Consider the following 16,140-nt stretch of genomic DNA (forward strand, 5'->3'; position numbering starts at 1 on the left):
CTAGTAGCATCTTGGACCTTCTTTGACCTTCAAAACAGCAGCAAATCATTATGGCATAGCACTGGTATCAGAGGACCCAGGGTGTGCCAAGAAGGTGTTTCCCATACCATTAACTTCACCTGAACTGTTGTCACCTGACAGGAAGGGTTCCTCAATTCATGCTGCTTGCAACAAATTCTGGCCTTCTCATCAGCATGTTGCAACAGAAATGTGGATTGATCTGACTAGGTGATGTTCTTCCACTACTCATGGATCCAATTTTTGCACTCTTTTGCCCGTGGGATTTTGACCTTTCCTTTTCTCTTAGACAGCAATTGCGCTGAAGTGGTCGTCTGTTGTTATAGCCCATCTGTACTAAGGAACGACATGTTCTGCATTGGGATACATTCGTTGGAACACCAGTATTGTATTCGGCTACAATTTAGTTGACTGTGCATTGCTTGTTTGTCAGAACGTTTTTTGACATCCTCCTCTGACGTCCTATAGAAAATCATGCTTGGTGAGAAGTGTCAAATAAGCATCTCAACTCTTCTACATACAGTACATACAATCTATGTGCATAGTATTCAAAGACTCAAGAAAACATTCCCCATCTTCCCGATGGTCACGTTTTCACGTTTTTTTCTGTTGTCACTACTGCAGCGCACTGCGATACGAAAGATCAAGGATTAATTACTGGAAACATTTATGGCTACAAGGGTGCAAGGTTCAATGGGAGAACTCTCTGCAAATATTAAACCCTGCTTACGTCTTTCTAGAAGCAGCGCGTTTCACTAGGGTGGACTCTAGTCAGTGGAAACAGTATAGAAAAACACAGGGAGGGGGAACAGAGAATGCCGTCCAAGCAGAAGACTCTGCTGTTCTTCGCTGGGTTTGTATCAAGCATCGGGTCCTTTGTCGTCATCTGCACTTGTCTGGCCACTCAAGAATGGGTTTCCAGTGGGGTCCAATACATGGGTAAAAATTATTCCGGACTTGCATTAGTGGACCTTGGATTGTTCGACACCAGTTGCACTAAGACTATCACTGTTGGATCGGGGATCGGCAGTCCAAAAAAAGAAAGAAAAGGTAATACTTGTCTAAAGTTTTCTAGGATGGTTGAATTTCAAACAGGTAAAGCAGACCTGAATTTGTTAATGGGCTTAAGTCATCATCATATCAATACGTATTATCAGTGGTTTTACCTAGGACTGCAACTAAACCTTAAAGGGTTTCCAGAACAAAATTATTGATGAATTATCCTCAGGATGGGTCATTAATAGTTGATCGGTGGAGGTCAATCACTCATGATCCCTGCCGATCAGCTGATTGAAGAGGCTGCGGCCTCTTCTCAGACCAATGATGTCATAAACATTTGTCATGTGGCCTGAGAGCAGATCTGTCCAACTCAAGTGAATGGGACAGAGTCGTGATACCAGGCACAGCTGCAATACGATGAATGGCACTATGCCTGTTATGGACTAAATTGAAAGCACCGCTGTCACTTCAATCAGCTGATTGGCGGGGATCATGAGTGACAGACCACACCGATCAACTATTGATGGGTCATCAATAGTTTAGTGCTGGAAAACTCCTTTAAAAGCTTATCTCAGTAAAAGAGGTAAATACAAATGTAGGTCTGCTTCATCTGTCGTTTTTGCATATTCAATGCTCCACATCCTGAGGCCTCGGAGATCAAAGGTTTGTTTGTTATATTGATCAAAATGATTATAAATAGCTGAATGCTCATGATGTATTGCTATTTACATACGGAAACCAGGATGGTCCAACCTTGAGACCTTGTCTCCATTAAGGGCCATTCATACACAGGGGCCACTCCTTCCACAAGGGGCCACTCCTTCACTACTGGGGCCACTATGGGAGACACTGGTATTATTGAGGCCAATATGGGGGGGAACTATTACTACAGGGCCACTATGGAGGTCACTATTACTACTAGGACAACTATGAGAGAAGCTACTATTACTGGGGCCACTATAGGGGTCACTATTACTACAGGGCCACTATGGGGTACATTATTACTCCTGAGGCCACTATGGGGGTCACTATTAATACTGGGGCCACTAATGGGTTCAGTTTTATTACTGGGGGCCCTACTGGGATCAATATTACTACTGGGACAATTAACAATGTTACTATGACTACTGGGATCACTAATGGAATCGTTAATACTACTGAGGCTATTAAGAGGTCACTATTACTATTGGAGCTATTAAGGGGCACACTACTGAGGGCAGTATTACTCTGTCACTTCAGACAAGTCTCAATGCTTCAAATATGCTAGGGGAGGGAGAGGCACCATTTCACACTTCACCTCAGTCAGCATAAAGGCTTTGGGCACCCCTGTTCATAGCATATCTATGTCTGTGTCCTCAGGTTCTGTCCCAGGGTTCCATCTGAATCTTAAAATATAGGATTAAGATGGAACTCTGAGATGGAACCATAAACTTTCATTAGTCAAACGGAGACCAATAAGATTTCCATTTCACTTGGATTACATTTATTTTTTGCACAAAATTTAGAGTTCCATCCAAGAGTTCTGTCTGAATCCCATTTTCAGGGATTCAGACTAAACACCAAGATGGAACCTGGGGATGTAGACATGAACGTGGTACGAATGCCCCTTAACTCTTGTAGACACCAATGAAGAGGGCAGCGTACATGCATGGCCATCTCTACTAGTTGTGGCTGCGATAGGAAGCAGGTGCAGTCCAAGTCCAGAGGATGGGACAAGAGCCGACATAAACTTTTTGTCCAATGACTTCCACCAGTCTGAATCTAGCCCTTTATGGAAATCACGAAGAATTATTCAATGTATATGTAATATAAGCAGCTGCTAGTGAAACTGTCTAAAAACCTCTAGAGCAGTGTTTATCAAACTCCAGTTCTCACGACCCCTAACAGGTCCTATTTTCTGAAGTTCCTTAGTACTGCACAGGTGATGTAATTATTGTCAGTGTCACTCTCCCAACCCTCATCTGCTACTAAGAAGGCTTCCCATAAACAGGGCAGGTGGGAGGGCTACTTGCTGTTTCAAGCTCCCAGTGGGAATGGCGGACTCCTTTTAGACTTCCAGGAGGCACTGCTCCCTGCCTCCCCACCCTCTAGTCCCTCTCCACTCACCCAATTAAAACTACGCACCCCCCATGAGTCCCTACACCCATCTATCTAAACTTTTACTACTTACTGTCCTGTCCTAGTCCACTACAAACCCTGTTATGATAGGCCGGTACTAAACTGTGCCCGTTCTGGCCTAGAGTGCTCTACAATCTGTATTCTACGAAGAAGCTATGAGCTATGATGACTCTTCTCTGCTGAAGTCCTGGCCCAAGGACTCTCCATGCAAGACTTTCAGAGATCCCAACAAACCACCAATGGCTGCGTAGATAATTTGAGGTACTAAGCTAAGAAACAGACAATTAGAAAATGAAAAATGAATGATAAAAATAAGGTTACATGCACACGAGGGAGAATCTTGCAAGAGTTTCTGAGGAGCAATACATCATAGAAGTGATGCGAGGCGTTTTTGAATGAAGAACGTCTTGCATCAGCATGTAAAACGCATGCTCCGAAGTGCGATATCAGGACGAGTTTCTCAGCCTGATATTTCACTTGCCCATGTGAATGGAGCCTTAGGCATATAAAAAATAGGACAGATTTTATTACGGACGCTGGCCAAAAGTTCCTTATGTCTACTGATTAGAGATAGAGATTAGAGTATACTCGCTAAGGCACATTACTCGAGTGAGTAGTGCCTTAGCCGAGTACCTGCCCTCTGGGGGCCGGCGGTGGGCGGGGAGCGGCGGGGGAGAGCGGGGAGGAACGGAGGGGAGATCTCTCTCTTCCTCTCTCCCCCCCCCCCCCGCTCCCCCAGGCTCCCCGCCGCAACTCACCTGTCACCCGCGCCGGCCCCCGAATCTTTAGAGACGAGCGGGGAGATACTTGGCTAAGGCACTACTCGCTCGAGTAATGTGCCTTAGTGAGTATACTCGCTCATCTCTACTACCGATGGAAATGTGAACATAGCCTACGTAGATGAATGTTTTACTTCCTTATTTTCTCCTTTTGACTCTATATATAGATTCTATTAATCGTGATACAAATATGCTCTTTTACTGTTTTACTATGTTCTTTATGGCTTTTGATCAGGGATGAAGTTTTGTATCAGTGAATAAACACATTTTGGGTGAAAACGTTATCTACAAATGTAGGCGGATTTAACCCAGTGTTGATTACTTGCTGTAATAAATTATCTGAAGACATCAAAAACCAGTGAGAAGCTATGAAAAGGCAAAAAAAAGTTCTGTGCCACAGTTTATGTAAACCTCCTAAAGCCACCTTCACATGGGCATCAAATCGCTCCAGATTTGTGCATTGTGAGAGGCACAAATGTGAACCCCATTCTTTTGAATGGGTCATATGGACGAGCGATATTTTCCTGCATGGTACCACGATGCTATGCGGAAAGCAAATCGCGGCATGTTCTATCTTGCTGCGTGCTCTCTCATCACAGCGCCCAATGTTTTCAATCAGGCCGGTGGCAGCAGCGCAGCAGACGTTAGGTGTACGCAATGCGAGGTCTCCCATTGAGTGTCATAGGATCCCCGCATGGATGGTGAACGCGATACGAGGATGGGATTTGCGGACCCATGTCTCGTCCATGTGAAGTTAGCCTAAGTGTCAGGGTAAAATTCTAAGTACAGCACCAATCAGGCCCACCCCACTTGCCCCGCTGCCGGCGGAAAGAAGAAAACACCACACAGAGATCTGGTATAGTTTCTCACACGGGGACATGACTGCGCTTCCCGCTTTATTACAGATTACATGAGATCTTATACCCTTTGGTCTCATCACTAGAAATGGGTGATGGGCTCATTGGCTAAAATTCACCGCATAACCATATATGGGAAGTCCGGATTTCCGGCCTGAAACAGTGAAAGTTCAGATGCATAGTTGAACGGTCTTCATCTAGATATGGTGCTTCTGGGAAAACGGCCAAGTACACGCGGCCTTCGTGTCTGGTATTCCTTGTGTTCAAGATACATTTTGTCTTCGCCTTGCAAGGCCTCTTGGCATATCTGATGTAAGGCGACATATAAGTTTATCTCATTTTAACTTTGAATAGAACTTGCATACAGGTATAAAAGCATAAAGAACATATGGCAATATATACATATACCCTCACAAACCACCCTAAAAACTTATATGGAGATCAAGCATCAGACCTTGCACTCTTCCTCGGTCGTCTCTCCCTTGCGTCAGGGTTTCTCCACTGCCCGTAAGTCCCTACTCCTAGGAGGGGGGGATCCCTACCTCACCTCAGAAGGAGGCCATGGATTCCCTGGGCTTATTTCCGGGCATCCATACCCTGTATCTGTACAAGTTAACACCCCGCAGGGTGTGCCCTCGCCGGAACCTAAGGTCTTCTGCACTATCCCTAGGCAAATGGGAATTCCACTGACAGTCCATCTTATGAGACCGGGGCAGGCACAGTACTAGTACATTTCTCCATTCTTCTGGTAACGTACGTGGTTGGCATTATCAGAACTGGCTCTTCATCTTTTTCAAACAAGGGAAACGTTGGTGTCACATTGTCCAGTCCCTTACTCATACTCTTTTTGATCAAAGGGATAATACACGTACAGGAAGTTACATACCCCACCTCTTTCTGCTAAAATCATATCCAGGGCCACTCTATTTTGGAATGCCATGGATGCAGTGGGCCCTAACTGGTCATCTAACCCTTTCAAAGCATGCCTGGTGTAGTTTACAAACCTCTGCTGATTGTAATAGATATAATTCATCCAATCTACATTATTATTAACAGTGACAAAAGCAAATAATGACTCAAAACCTGCTTTAACCTGATCTCTAGAATTAAATTCATCTGGCACCCCCCTTGGCACTCGTATTGCATCTATGTGTTCATGTGGATCAAAGTTACCACCTGGAGTGTCAACTTCTCTCTTAGCACGATGCGGAGTTGGATTCTCACCCTCAGTGTAGTCTTCATATTGCACATTTGATTGTATTAATTTGTTCTGAAACAAGGGGCTAGTGTACAGTAGTCAAAGGTGTGTGTTAGAGGAATTGTACCACATTATAGCATGTAAAGGATATGCAGGATCATGAGTTCTTTCAGTGTGAAGTGTGGATCCAAGTGGGCTTTCCATCGAGCTTGACTGCAGTTGGGGTGGTGAGCAACATCTGGTAGGGACATTCAAACAGGGTTTGTCTCTCAAACTTTTCCACATAGACCCTGTCACCTGGTTTCAGATTGTGACACTCATCTGCAGGACCTGGGAGAAAAGCAGAGACTACAGAATGCATTATTGACAATTCCTTGGGGAGGCCTATGACAAAATTAACAAGAAACTCATTCCCCAAACTCAGCTACTGTGGCATATACCCTCCTGGGAAAAAAAATAATGGGAGACACTCAATTCAAAATTTGCCCGTTTTCTTCATTGCCTTTTGGATCTACTTTCCCACTACTCCGCGGATGGTAGGGTGTGTGAAAAGCCTGAAATATACCCAAAGCAGACATGATGTGTTGCATTATTTCACCTGTGAAGTGTTTACCTTTGTTTGACTCAATCACTTCCGGTACCCCGTATCTGCGGATTACCTCATTCATGAGCTTCTGTGCGGTTACCTGCTTATTTACTTTGGTAACAGGGTAGGTCTTTCCAACCTGAAAAACATCAACAACAACAAGCACATATTCATACTTCCCAACAAGTGGGAGCTGAATGTAGCCAATTTGCAATCCCTGAAATGGGTAGAGTGGTCTAGGCAAGTGTTATGTGGCAAATTTACTTCTGCCCTGTTGCTTACGGCAAAGATCATGCAAAATTGGACAAATGATGCAGCAGCTACAGAAAACCCAGGAGCCACCCGTCCTCGTTCAAGCGTCGACACCATTGCTGCTTTAAGAGGTGCGTCTTTCCGTGCATCAGCTGGGCCATCATGGGGCACAGGGACCGTGGTGGGCAAGTGCTGTTGACTGTTCACCATATGCCGTCCCTTTTTAGTCCATTTTTCCTTTTCTTCCTTGCTGGCTTGTAACTGTAAAGTCTTTAGCATATCAAAGTTCAAAGTTTTTATCAAAGTCCGAAGTTTTTATCAAAGTCCAAGTTGTTTGGCAAAGTCCAAAGTGTAGTCAAAGTCCAAAGTTATTGTTAAATTCTTCTTTTCTTCTTTCTTCCACGGCTTCAGGGCCGCTGCCTTTGTTGTGTGGTCTGTGATGGCATTGCCTCTTGTTTCTCCAGTGTAGGAATAGGTGTGAGCTTTCCACCTTGTCAGGTAGAAGTAGAGCCTCCGTGAGGCTCTGCACCGCTGCATCATTCTTAATTGGCTGTCCTGCTGAGGTAAAAAACTGTCTGGCCTTCCATGTTGGGCCGTAATCATGAGCTATGCCAAATGCATACCGGGAGTCAGTGTAAATGTTTGCCGTCTTACCTTCTACCACTCTACACGCCTCAGCGAGTGCTTTTTTAGTTCCGCTTCTTGTACTGCGACATGCGGAGGCATTCTGCTTTTAGGACATCTTGTTGTGTAACAACTGCATATCCAGTGTGGAGTCTTCAATCACCCTGGGACCATCTATAAAAAACAACTCAAAATATGCATTGTCAGCAAGGGCTTTCAGTAACTTTTTAAAACTTAAATTTTCTTGTTGCATCACTGCTAGACAATCAGGCTGGTATTTTATTTCAAAAAGATCAGAATCTTGTTGTAAAAATTTTTTAAAATGGCTGATTTGCAAAAAATTTAAAAATGGCTGACTTGCAATACCTAGATCACCTATGCCTTCTCCCCCCCCCCCCTTTGAACCAGGGTACTCAATTGGAAGAATAGTAACCGGGTTTAAGTTAGTATCACATTGTAAAAAGATTTGATGGATGCAGATAAGGCCTGTAAGATGTTAGCACCAATAACAGAGACATGAGTTACATCGGGGCAGAATAATCTATAAACACCTATTAATATTTGAAATGTGATATTCCTTTAAGCAAATTCATTATTAATCTGTTCCTGCCTGCAATGTCTTATCAAATTTGAGACAGGAGAAAAAACAAAACAAAAACTTTTACTAGCTGCTTAAGATCCTCACCCCCTCCCTTGTGGACAAGAGGGATGAAACATTACGTCCTTTTACATCATCTAGCTCCACCCCTTCGATACTGGCTGCGTGCGTCTTTTTTCAAACCTTCATTTAAGCTTAACAGTCTAAGCATCCACACCACAACCAAGCAAAGTCCCATGCATGGGGGGGACTTTTATCCCCAGTCATTAACTCTCATCCATCCATGCGCTCAAGTCTGCTCCGTCACCCCCTTTGAAGGTGTACCAGTACACACAGATGCACAGACAAAAAAAGAAGTTTGACAAACAAACATACATCAGTTGAAAAACATTGAGGTGAGTGCTATAATGTTATAAAGTACATGATTCTATTGAGATGAGATTGTGAATGAGCGCTATTTATGACAAATTATGTGAAAAAATTTGCTGAGTGACTGAGACATTCTATTTTTCTTATTTACTGAAGCTATTATATGCTGTATTAAACGCTAAAGTATTTTAGTTTCTGTGACCCTGAGTTTGGAGTGAAATCTGAAAGCCCCCACCTTTGTAAAACCAACTGTTATCTCTCCGAATATGCATTCACTGACTGAGTTGTTTTAGTTTTAACTATTCCCTGCATTTGAACTCATAATTAACACATATGCTGGGACCTTGCAACATTCATTTTCAACCCCTGTATAAGTAAGAATATACCTTAGAAATTGCTATATTTCCTGCCTACTAAGACAGTATAATTAATTAAATTCATTTCAAGCTTTCATTCCATTTAAGCAAGCAAAGATATTTTCCAGGGTCATTTTTTCATTTTCTCTGCTTTGTTATCGCTTGACCTTGAAAACTAAACACAAGCTCTACAGCTTCATGTAAACAATCTTTCTCATCTAAAAGCAAGCTCAGTTAACTATTTGCACATACAGTATATACATATATACACACATATATATCTATATCTATTATCTATCTTGTATTATACACCTTTTCTTCTTTCTCTCTGCCAACAAATCACATGCATTGTAACTTTCTTCTCGACTTTGCTTGTTCCTTCAGCACTTTCTCCCTACCTAACTGCCAATGTAACCTTCAATAGACACTCTCCCGACACCCTCTTGATCACTTACTGTACTTTCCAACATTTCACTTACGGATACTTTCTTAATATGTGTACATACTTAACTTTCTCTGACTGTCTCTCTCTCCTCCTCCTCCAGCACTTTCTAGCAAACCTTGGTCTTTCAAGGCACGCTTCTTGGTCCTAAAAACCTCCTCCCAGACACCATTTTTGTAATCTACCGTGCGGGTCCTTGTTACACATTTTCATAAGTTTTCTTACATTTTACAGATTGTGACCCTTGTCTCTCCGCCATCAATTGATCCGCACGGCGGCAGCCCTTGAGGGGCTCTGTCTTCTTTAATAAGATCTTACGCATATTACAACAACAACAATAATAATAATAATAACACGCTCCATAGAATGCATCCCTCTTAATTTTCAAATTGTCAGCCCCTTATATACCGGAAAAACAACCGAGGGTCCCTTCTCCTATGGAACCAGCCTCACAGAATGCATCTCTCTGAAATCAAATCGTTAGCCCCATATATAAGGCAAAACAACCGAGAGTCCCTTCTCCTATGAAGCCTGTCTCACAAAATGCATCCCTCTTAATTTTCCAATTGTTAGCCCCTTATATACTGGAAAAACAACCGAGGGTCCCTTCTCTTGTGAGATTAAATGAAAAGAAAGAGAAAAAAAATTCTGCAGATACAACAATCTCCACTATCGTTAAAACACTACGGACTTCAAAGTACAAATAGACTACAGACTAGTTCCTGGGTGAGCGATTGGTGCGCATATCACGGTCAGTGGTCCATGACGGCAAACCCGAAGCCCACGAGTTACCGTGTAGAACTCTTAACCCAACCCGTCCGGTCACAAAACACAGATAGTCCCTCCTGCTGCAAGACTCTCAGCGTAAAACACAACATAAATAAATGCTGGTCTTACCTGGAGTTCTGTGAGTTGATCAGGCTCGGTTTGCAGCAGGACGACTCTCCCGCGGTGTGGATCCGGACGGAATGCGTTGTACGGCTCCGGTTTTGTCGCCCCAGTTGGTTGCACCAAATTGTCAGGGTAAAATTCTAAGTACAGCACCAATCAGGCCCACCCCACTTGCCCCGCTGCCGGCGGAAAGAAGAAAACACCACACGGAGGTCTGGTATAGTTTCTCACACGGGGACATGACTGCGCTTCCCGCTTTATTACAGATTACATGAGATCTTATACCCTTTGGTCTCATCACTAGAAATGGGTGATGGGCTCATTGGCTAAAATTCACCGCATAACCATATATGGGAAGTCCGGATTTCCGGCCTGAAACAGTGAAAGTTCAGATGCATAGTTGAACGGTCTTCATCTAGATATGGCGCTTCTGGGAAAACGGCCAAGTACACGCGGCCTTCGTGTCTGGTATTCCTTGTGTTCAAGATACATTTTGTCTTCGCCTTGCAAGGCCTCTCGACATATCTGATGTAAGGCGACATATAAGTTTTTCTCATTTTAACTTTGAATAGAACTTGCATACAGGTATAAAAGCATAAAGAACATATGGCAATATATACATATACCCTCACATAAGGACCAGGTTGTTTTGATCCTAAAGGACCACGTTTTAGGGATTTTACCCATTTGGTGGTTTTACAGCCCTGTTTTGTCATTCTTCAGATATCAAAATTATTTTTGCTGTGCTTTTCTTTCTCATTTTTTTATATCTTTTTTCACTGAGTTTTGTTTTCCGTTTTTTTGTTTTATTAGGGGTAAAAAGTTAAAAGAATTTTTTTTTTTTACAATAGTTTTTTTTTTCAAATTAGTATATTTATGCTAAAATAAGGTACAGGAGTGGGTTCGCCATTATGTTTTAGATGTTTTGATATATAATTGAAATAGTCTCGGATTACAGGGCACATATGTTATTGGTTTTAGTTGGCGTCAGCGGTCCGTCTCTCTCATTTTTATATATTTTTTTATCTCACTCTGTAATTGTTTTACAAACTTTTGGAACTATTTTTTTTACCATCTATGACCCCCATGATTTTATATAAGACTTCTAGGGGTCATTCACATTGTCTTTTTTAAATTTCACACTTATCCCCTCTAGCTGCATCCATAGAAGCCCCAATTACAGCAGTAAACATCCCCCTAGTGTGATAGTAGTCACTAACAAGGCTGATCTGGGTCTGCTAGGACCCTGCAGCTCTGCTGTGCCAGAGGGCACCCAGCGGCCACGTGATCACCAGGTCCCATAGCGGAACTTACACTGCTTTCACTCTTTAGTACTCTTTTTTGCTTTCACTCTTTAGTACTTAACGCTCATTGGCCGCAATGTAGCCTGTAAAGGAGAAAATAGAACCAATTAAAAACCGGACCCAACCTGCTCCTGCAGAAGCTTTACTCCCGCACTGTATGGCTGCTATCGCCGGGGATTAAAGCCCAGGACGAAGCGCAGTATATTTACCGCACTTGCTCCTTAAGGAGTTAATGCATTGTGTCAAGTTAAATTTTGCTAGATCTCTACATATTTAGTAGTGAAGATTTTGCCAATATCACCCATAAGCTTTTGTTGATTTTTTTTTTTCCATCGACACAACTGACACCGAAAATATCCAACATCTTATAAGTAACAGCTAAAACTTGTGATGGGAGAGGAAGGGGCTTAGCTGGCTTCAATGAAATGGAAATTAATGGGAGCTGAAGCGCCTATTACACTTCCAGCACTTTCACCTCCAACACTGGGGGCAAATGCAGAAGTGTAATAAACACTTCAGCCCCCATTCATTTCAATGGTAGTCAAGCTAGCTAAGCCACTTCCTCTCCTGTCTCCTACGACACACGTCTGCCCGAAATGGTTGGGTGATCAGATGATCGCTGGGGATCCTGTGCTGTGGCTCCCTGGCAATTAACTGTTGATGACATATCTTGAGGATGTCATCAATACTTTTTGCCCAGAAAACACTTTTAAGCCATAAAATATTATAGAGTGTGAGAAGCTGAGCAGATCTATATATATATATATTTATGGGAAAGGGTTCAGTATAGCGTATACTTTATCTGATTTAAACCTCTAAGGCAGTGTTTCCCAACCTTTTCAGCCTTGGGGCACCCCCTGGAAAAATTTTTACGCCGCGGTACCCCTACCAAAAGGGGTGGTGGTCAGGGGTGTGGTTAGGGGCGTGGCTAGGGTGTGGCTTATTTCGACATTTTTTTTACCTCCATTGTTATAAAAAAAAGACAGGGCTGTTTAAAAAAAAAACATACAGGGAAGAGTGCTGGGTGGGCTATTGATATACATTATATTTAAAATGAACATGCTGCGGAATTATATCCCACAGCTCATGTCAGTGTCCGCACGGGTTTTGTGCAGATTGTTTCCACACCATGTGGATGATTTTCAAAATCTCATCCACTTTGTTGCTACAGTTACTATAAATTCCATAACTAATCCGTGTTCCCCTCCCCCCCTACATTGGTGGCTCCACTTGTAATCGCAACCCCCTACATTGGTGGCCCCACTCATAATCGTGACCCCTCACAGTGGCCTCGTTAGTAATCATTGCGGACCCGGCAGTAATAGGTGACCCCAGTAGTAACAGCAACCCCCTATTGCGGCCCCTGGTAGTAATAGCAACCCCCAGTGCTGCCCCCCTTAGTAATAACGACCCCAGTGTTGCCCCCGGTAGTAATAGCGACCCCCAGTGCTGCCCCCGGTAGTAATAGCGACCCCCAGTGCTGCCCCCGGTAGTAATAGCGACCCCCAGTGTTGCCCCCGGTAGTAATAGCGACCCCCAGTGTTGCCCCCGGTAGTAATAGCGACCCCCAGTGTTGCCCCCGGTAGTAATAGCGACCCCCAGTGTTGCCCCCGGTAGTAATAGCGACCCCCAGTGTTGCCCCCGGTAGTAATAGCGACCCCCAGTGTTGCCCCCGGTAGTAATAGCAACCCCCAGTGTTGCCCCCGGTAGTAATAGCAACCCCCAGTGTTGCCCCCGGTAGTAATAGCAACCCCCAGTGTTGCCCCCGGTAGTAATAGCAACCCCTTGTGCGGCCCCCGGTAGTAATAGCGACTGCCTGTGCTGCCCCCGGTAGTAATAGCAACCCCTTGTGCTGCCCCCAGTAGTAATAGCAACCCCCAGCGCTGCCCCCGGTAGTAATAGCAACCCCCTGCGCTGCCCCCGGTAGTAATAGCGAACCCCTGCGCTGCCCCTGATAGTAATAGCTACCCCTGTGCTGCCCCTGGTAGTAATATTAACCTCCCTCCCCCAGTAACAACATGTACAGCGGGGACCGCAGGTGGGAGAGGACAGCCAGCGGCAACGGCCCAGGGGAGAGTAAGAGAGGGAGCGGAGTTGGGAGATGACTGGCGGCGGCCCAAGTAAAATGCCGTGTCACAGCGGAGGTGGGACAGGTCTGCCGCCGGGAGCGAGGCCGGTGTGTTGTAGTGCTCACCTGCCGCTGCCGCCGCCGCTGCTTTCCCCAACACCCAGGCACACAAGTCTGATGACGAGCCTGATGACGAGCAGGAAGCTGACGGCCAATCAGCATCAGGGGGCATCAACCTCTGCCAATCTTGTCTTCACCAGGACTTCCTCGTGGAGACAAGATACAATACCGATGTGATTTCCAGCCAGAGAGCCGCGGCACCCCGATTGGGAATCACTGCTCTAAGGACTTTGGATTTATCAGTCCAGTGGGCGGAGTCAACCATACATGGATTAGGACTGCCTTCCAGACACCCAGATTTTAGATTAATAAATTACAAATTCTAATTAACCTTTTCCCCACAAATCTACATAGCAATCTGCTCATCTGCTTCTTTACAACATGCTGCTAACTGAGTATCGCTAACTAAAGAGGAGATTTCTTTTAAGAAATTACTTTTTGAAATGTTTGCTTGCCAAATGCTGAATTTTGTTGCCAGATATGATGTATACTTACTAACTAAACTTAACATTCAGTTTTAGATATATTGAAAGACAACAGCAGTACTAAAATCCTCCACATCTTAATTATATTGTTGCTGGTGGTCGGTCTGATATCTGCATTCTTGGGCTCGGCAACTACATGCTTGAACACTCTCAGCAATCCATATCTGACTTTTCTTGGCCCTCTCGGAGTTTATGTATGGACTTCAATAAATGGTAAGCAGAATCAATTCAGATTTTAATATTAGTGGACTTGATAATTAATGTATAAACTCAAATTTTTGGATGAGGTGGGAGTCTAATATAGGGATTTACCATCTCATACCCCCCTCCCATCCCGGTACATACCATGCAAACGCCGAACACGCCTACCTATAGAACCGGACGAATGGGATGCTGCCATCGCATAGTAAGTACACTATATATAGATTGTATATGCATTGATTGCCTATTGTGCTTGAAAAGTCGTCATGTGCGACGACGAAACGCGTTGCACGGGAAATATTTGAAATAAAATTTATACAAAGAAGGAGTGTGTGGAGTCTGGTCCCGGTGGTTTAGTCTGAGAAGCGTGGGCATTTTTTCATTTTTGTTCACTTGAATTACTAGCTGAACAATGGATTTTAAGTACATGTAACGATTATCGCTCATTTTCGGTCGTTTGAATGAGTTTTGAGCAATACTTGTTAATGGGCATTAAGGGATACATAAAGTGTAACCCCTTACAAAGACGTCACATCTACAGGCCACCCCTAGTACCTTTTTTTTTTACCCCTAGGGGTGTCCGGCCTGGATGTTTTTCCTTCTTGCTTCATACAAAAACATCTGAAGCCGTTGCTGATTCCATGATGCAATAACTAATGGATGCTTCGTTTATTCTTCCAGGGATCGCCATCCTACTCGCCATCATCCTCTTTACAGTAAACATAGAAGCCAACAAACTTCCGAAGGAAATTGCCCTAATTCTGGAAGACTACACTGATGTTTATGGGTCTGCCAAGAACACCTACAGATACTCCTTCTGGCTTCTGCTGCTCAGCCTGTTTCTTAATATCGGCACAATAGCGATTATTTTTTATTATCAACATGCGCGATACAGCCAACAGATCAAAAAAGAACGCCCCATGGAGACGGCGAGCCGGGATGTTATCCTGTTCTGAAGGAGTGGCCCGGACTCCTCACACAGGGAGAGACTTATTATTTAATTCCCCTTTTTATGTGCATTTCCAGACGCTCATCATAAACCAGCAGGGACTTCTGGGGACGACCGTGTTAGCAAATAAAGATGCTGCTTCGGTGATCGTTTAATACTCTAATATCCCATAATTATTGGACGCTTCAGCTTGAAAATATTCCGCAAGTAAATGTATATTTTGTTGGGTTTGGAAGATGTTCCCTAACTGTAGGGGCTCATGGATATTAAACAATTATTCTCTTTGTTAACGGCTGGAGTTTTATTCACCCGCACAGCGTGTAGTGACATTATTTGTGGGGATGATGTGACGGCGCGCAACGGGGGGCCCTGAGATGCGCCGGAGAGCAGTCACTTGGTTAAAATATATGTTTTCTTTCTTAATTAATCTGAAGTTTTATTGAATTCTGCTTTCGGAAGGTATTTTATCTAGAGCGCTACAGTAAATTCCAAAAATCTCATTAGCAAAGGCTTATATAGATGCCTAAAACTATATCAGGACCCATGGCCTAAATGGGGGTTATTATGTACAATGTATATGCACTATCTACAGCATATAGGGAAGAATTAATTTGTATAGTAAGACAAATATATTGTACAGCTTCAGCTTGGCTTTCTGGTGAGTCCACAATAGGCCTGCTATAATAGAGTCCATATAGGCCAGAACAAGGCTATCCAATCTAAGCTGACAGTTTGAGACCTAGCATGAACCCCCAGGGCCCAATGTAGAGTCTGAAATAGGGGGCCCCCAACTACCACGTGCCATTTATAATATGGGTATCTTGTTTGGCCTTTGAAGAACCTGAGGCCCCAGAAACCAGGTGAGACAATCACTTAACTCCTCCTAAGGGTGGAGTCAGACAAGCATCAGATAGAACCATTGGTTC

The 16,140-nt window shown here is 43.8% G+C and overlaps 1 protein-coding gene across 1 annotated transcript; it reads left to right on the forward strand.

Annotated features, from left to right (window-relative positions):
• Positions 1–833: 833 nt before the first annotated feature.
• CLRN3 (clarin 3) lies at positions 834–15,317 on the forward strand. Its single transcript, XM_066598865.1, has 3 exons — positions 834–1,068; positions 14,095–14,277; positions 14,947–15,317. The coding sequence occupies exons 1-3, from the start codon at positions 834–836 to the stop codon at positions 15,219–15,221; spliced, it is 693 nt and encodes a 230-aa protein (XP_066454962.1). The 3' UTR covers positions 15,222–15,317.
• The last annotated feature ends 823 nt before the right edge of the window (positions 15,318–16,140 follow it).

The sequence above is a fragment of the Eleutherodactylus coqui genome, chromosome 4 (assembly GCF_035609145.1).
Source record: "Eleutherodactylus coqui strain aEleCoq1 chromosome 4, aEleCoq1.hap1, whole genome shotgun sequence".
Classification (NCBI taxonomy): Eukaryota; Metazoa; Chordata; class Amphibia; order Anura; family Eleutherodactylidae; genus Eleutherodactylus; species Eleutherodactylus coqui.

Bases quoted from the DNA above. Each gene is read 5' to 3' on its own strand.
- CLRN3 (XM_066598865.1), top strand. From the start codon at position 834: ATGCCGTCCAAGCAGAAGACTCTGCTGTTCTTCGCTGGGTTTGTATCA. The intron at 1,069-14,094 runs GTAATACTTGTC...CTTAACATTCAG, and splicing joins TCCAAAAAAAGAAAGAAAAG to TTTTAGATATATTGAAAGAC. The intron at 14,278-14,946 runs GTAAGCAGAATC...TTATTCTTCCAG, and splicing joins TGTATGGACTTCAATAAATG to GGATCGCCATCCTACTCGCC.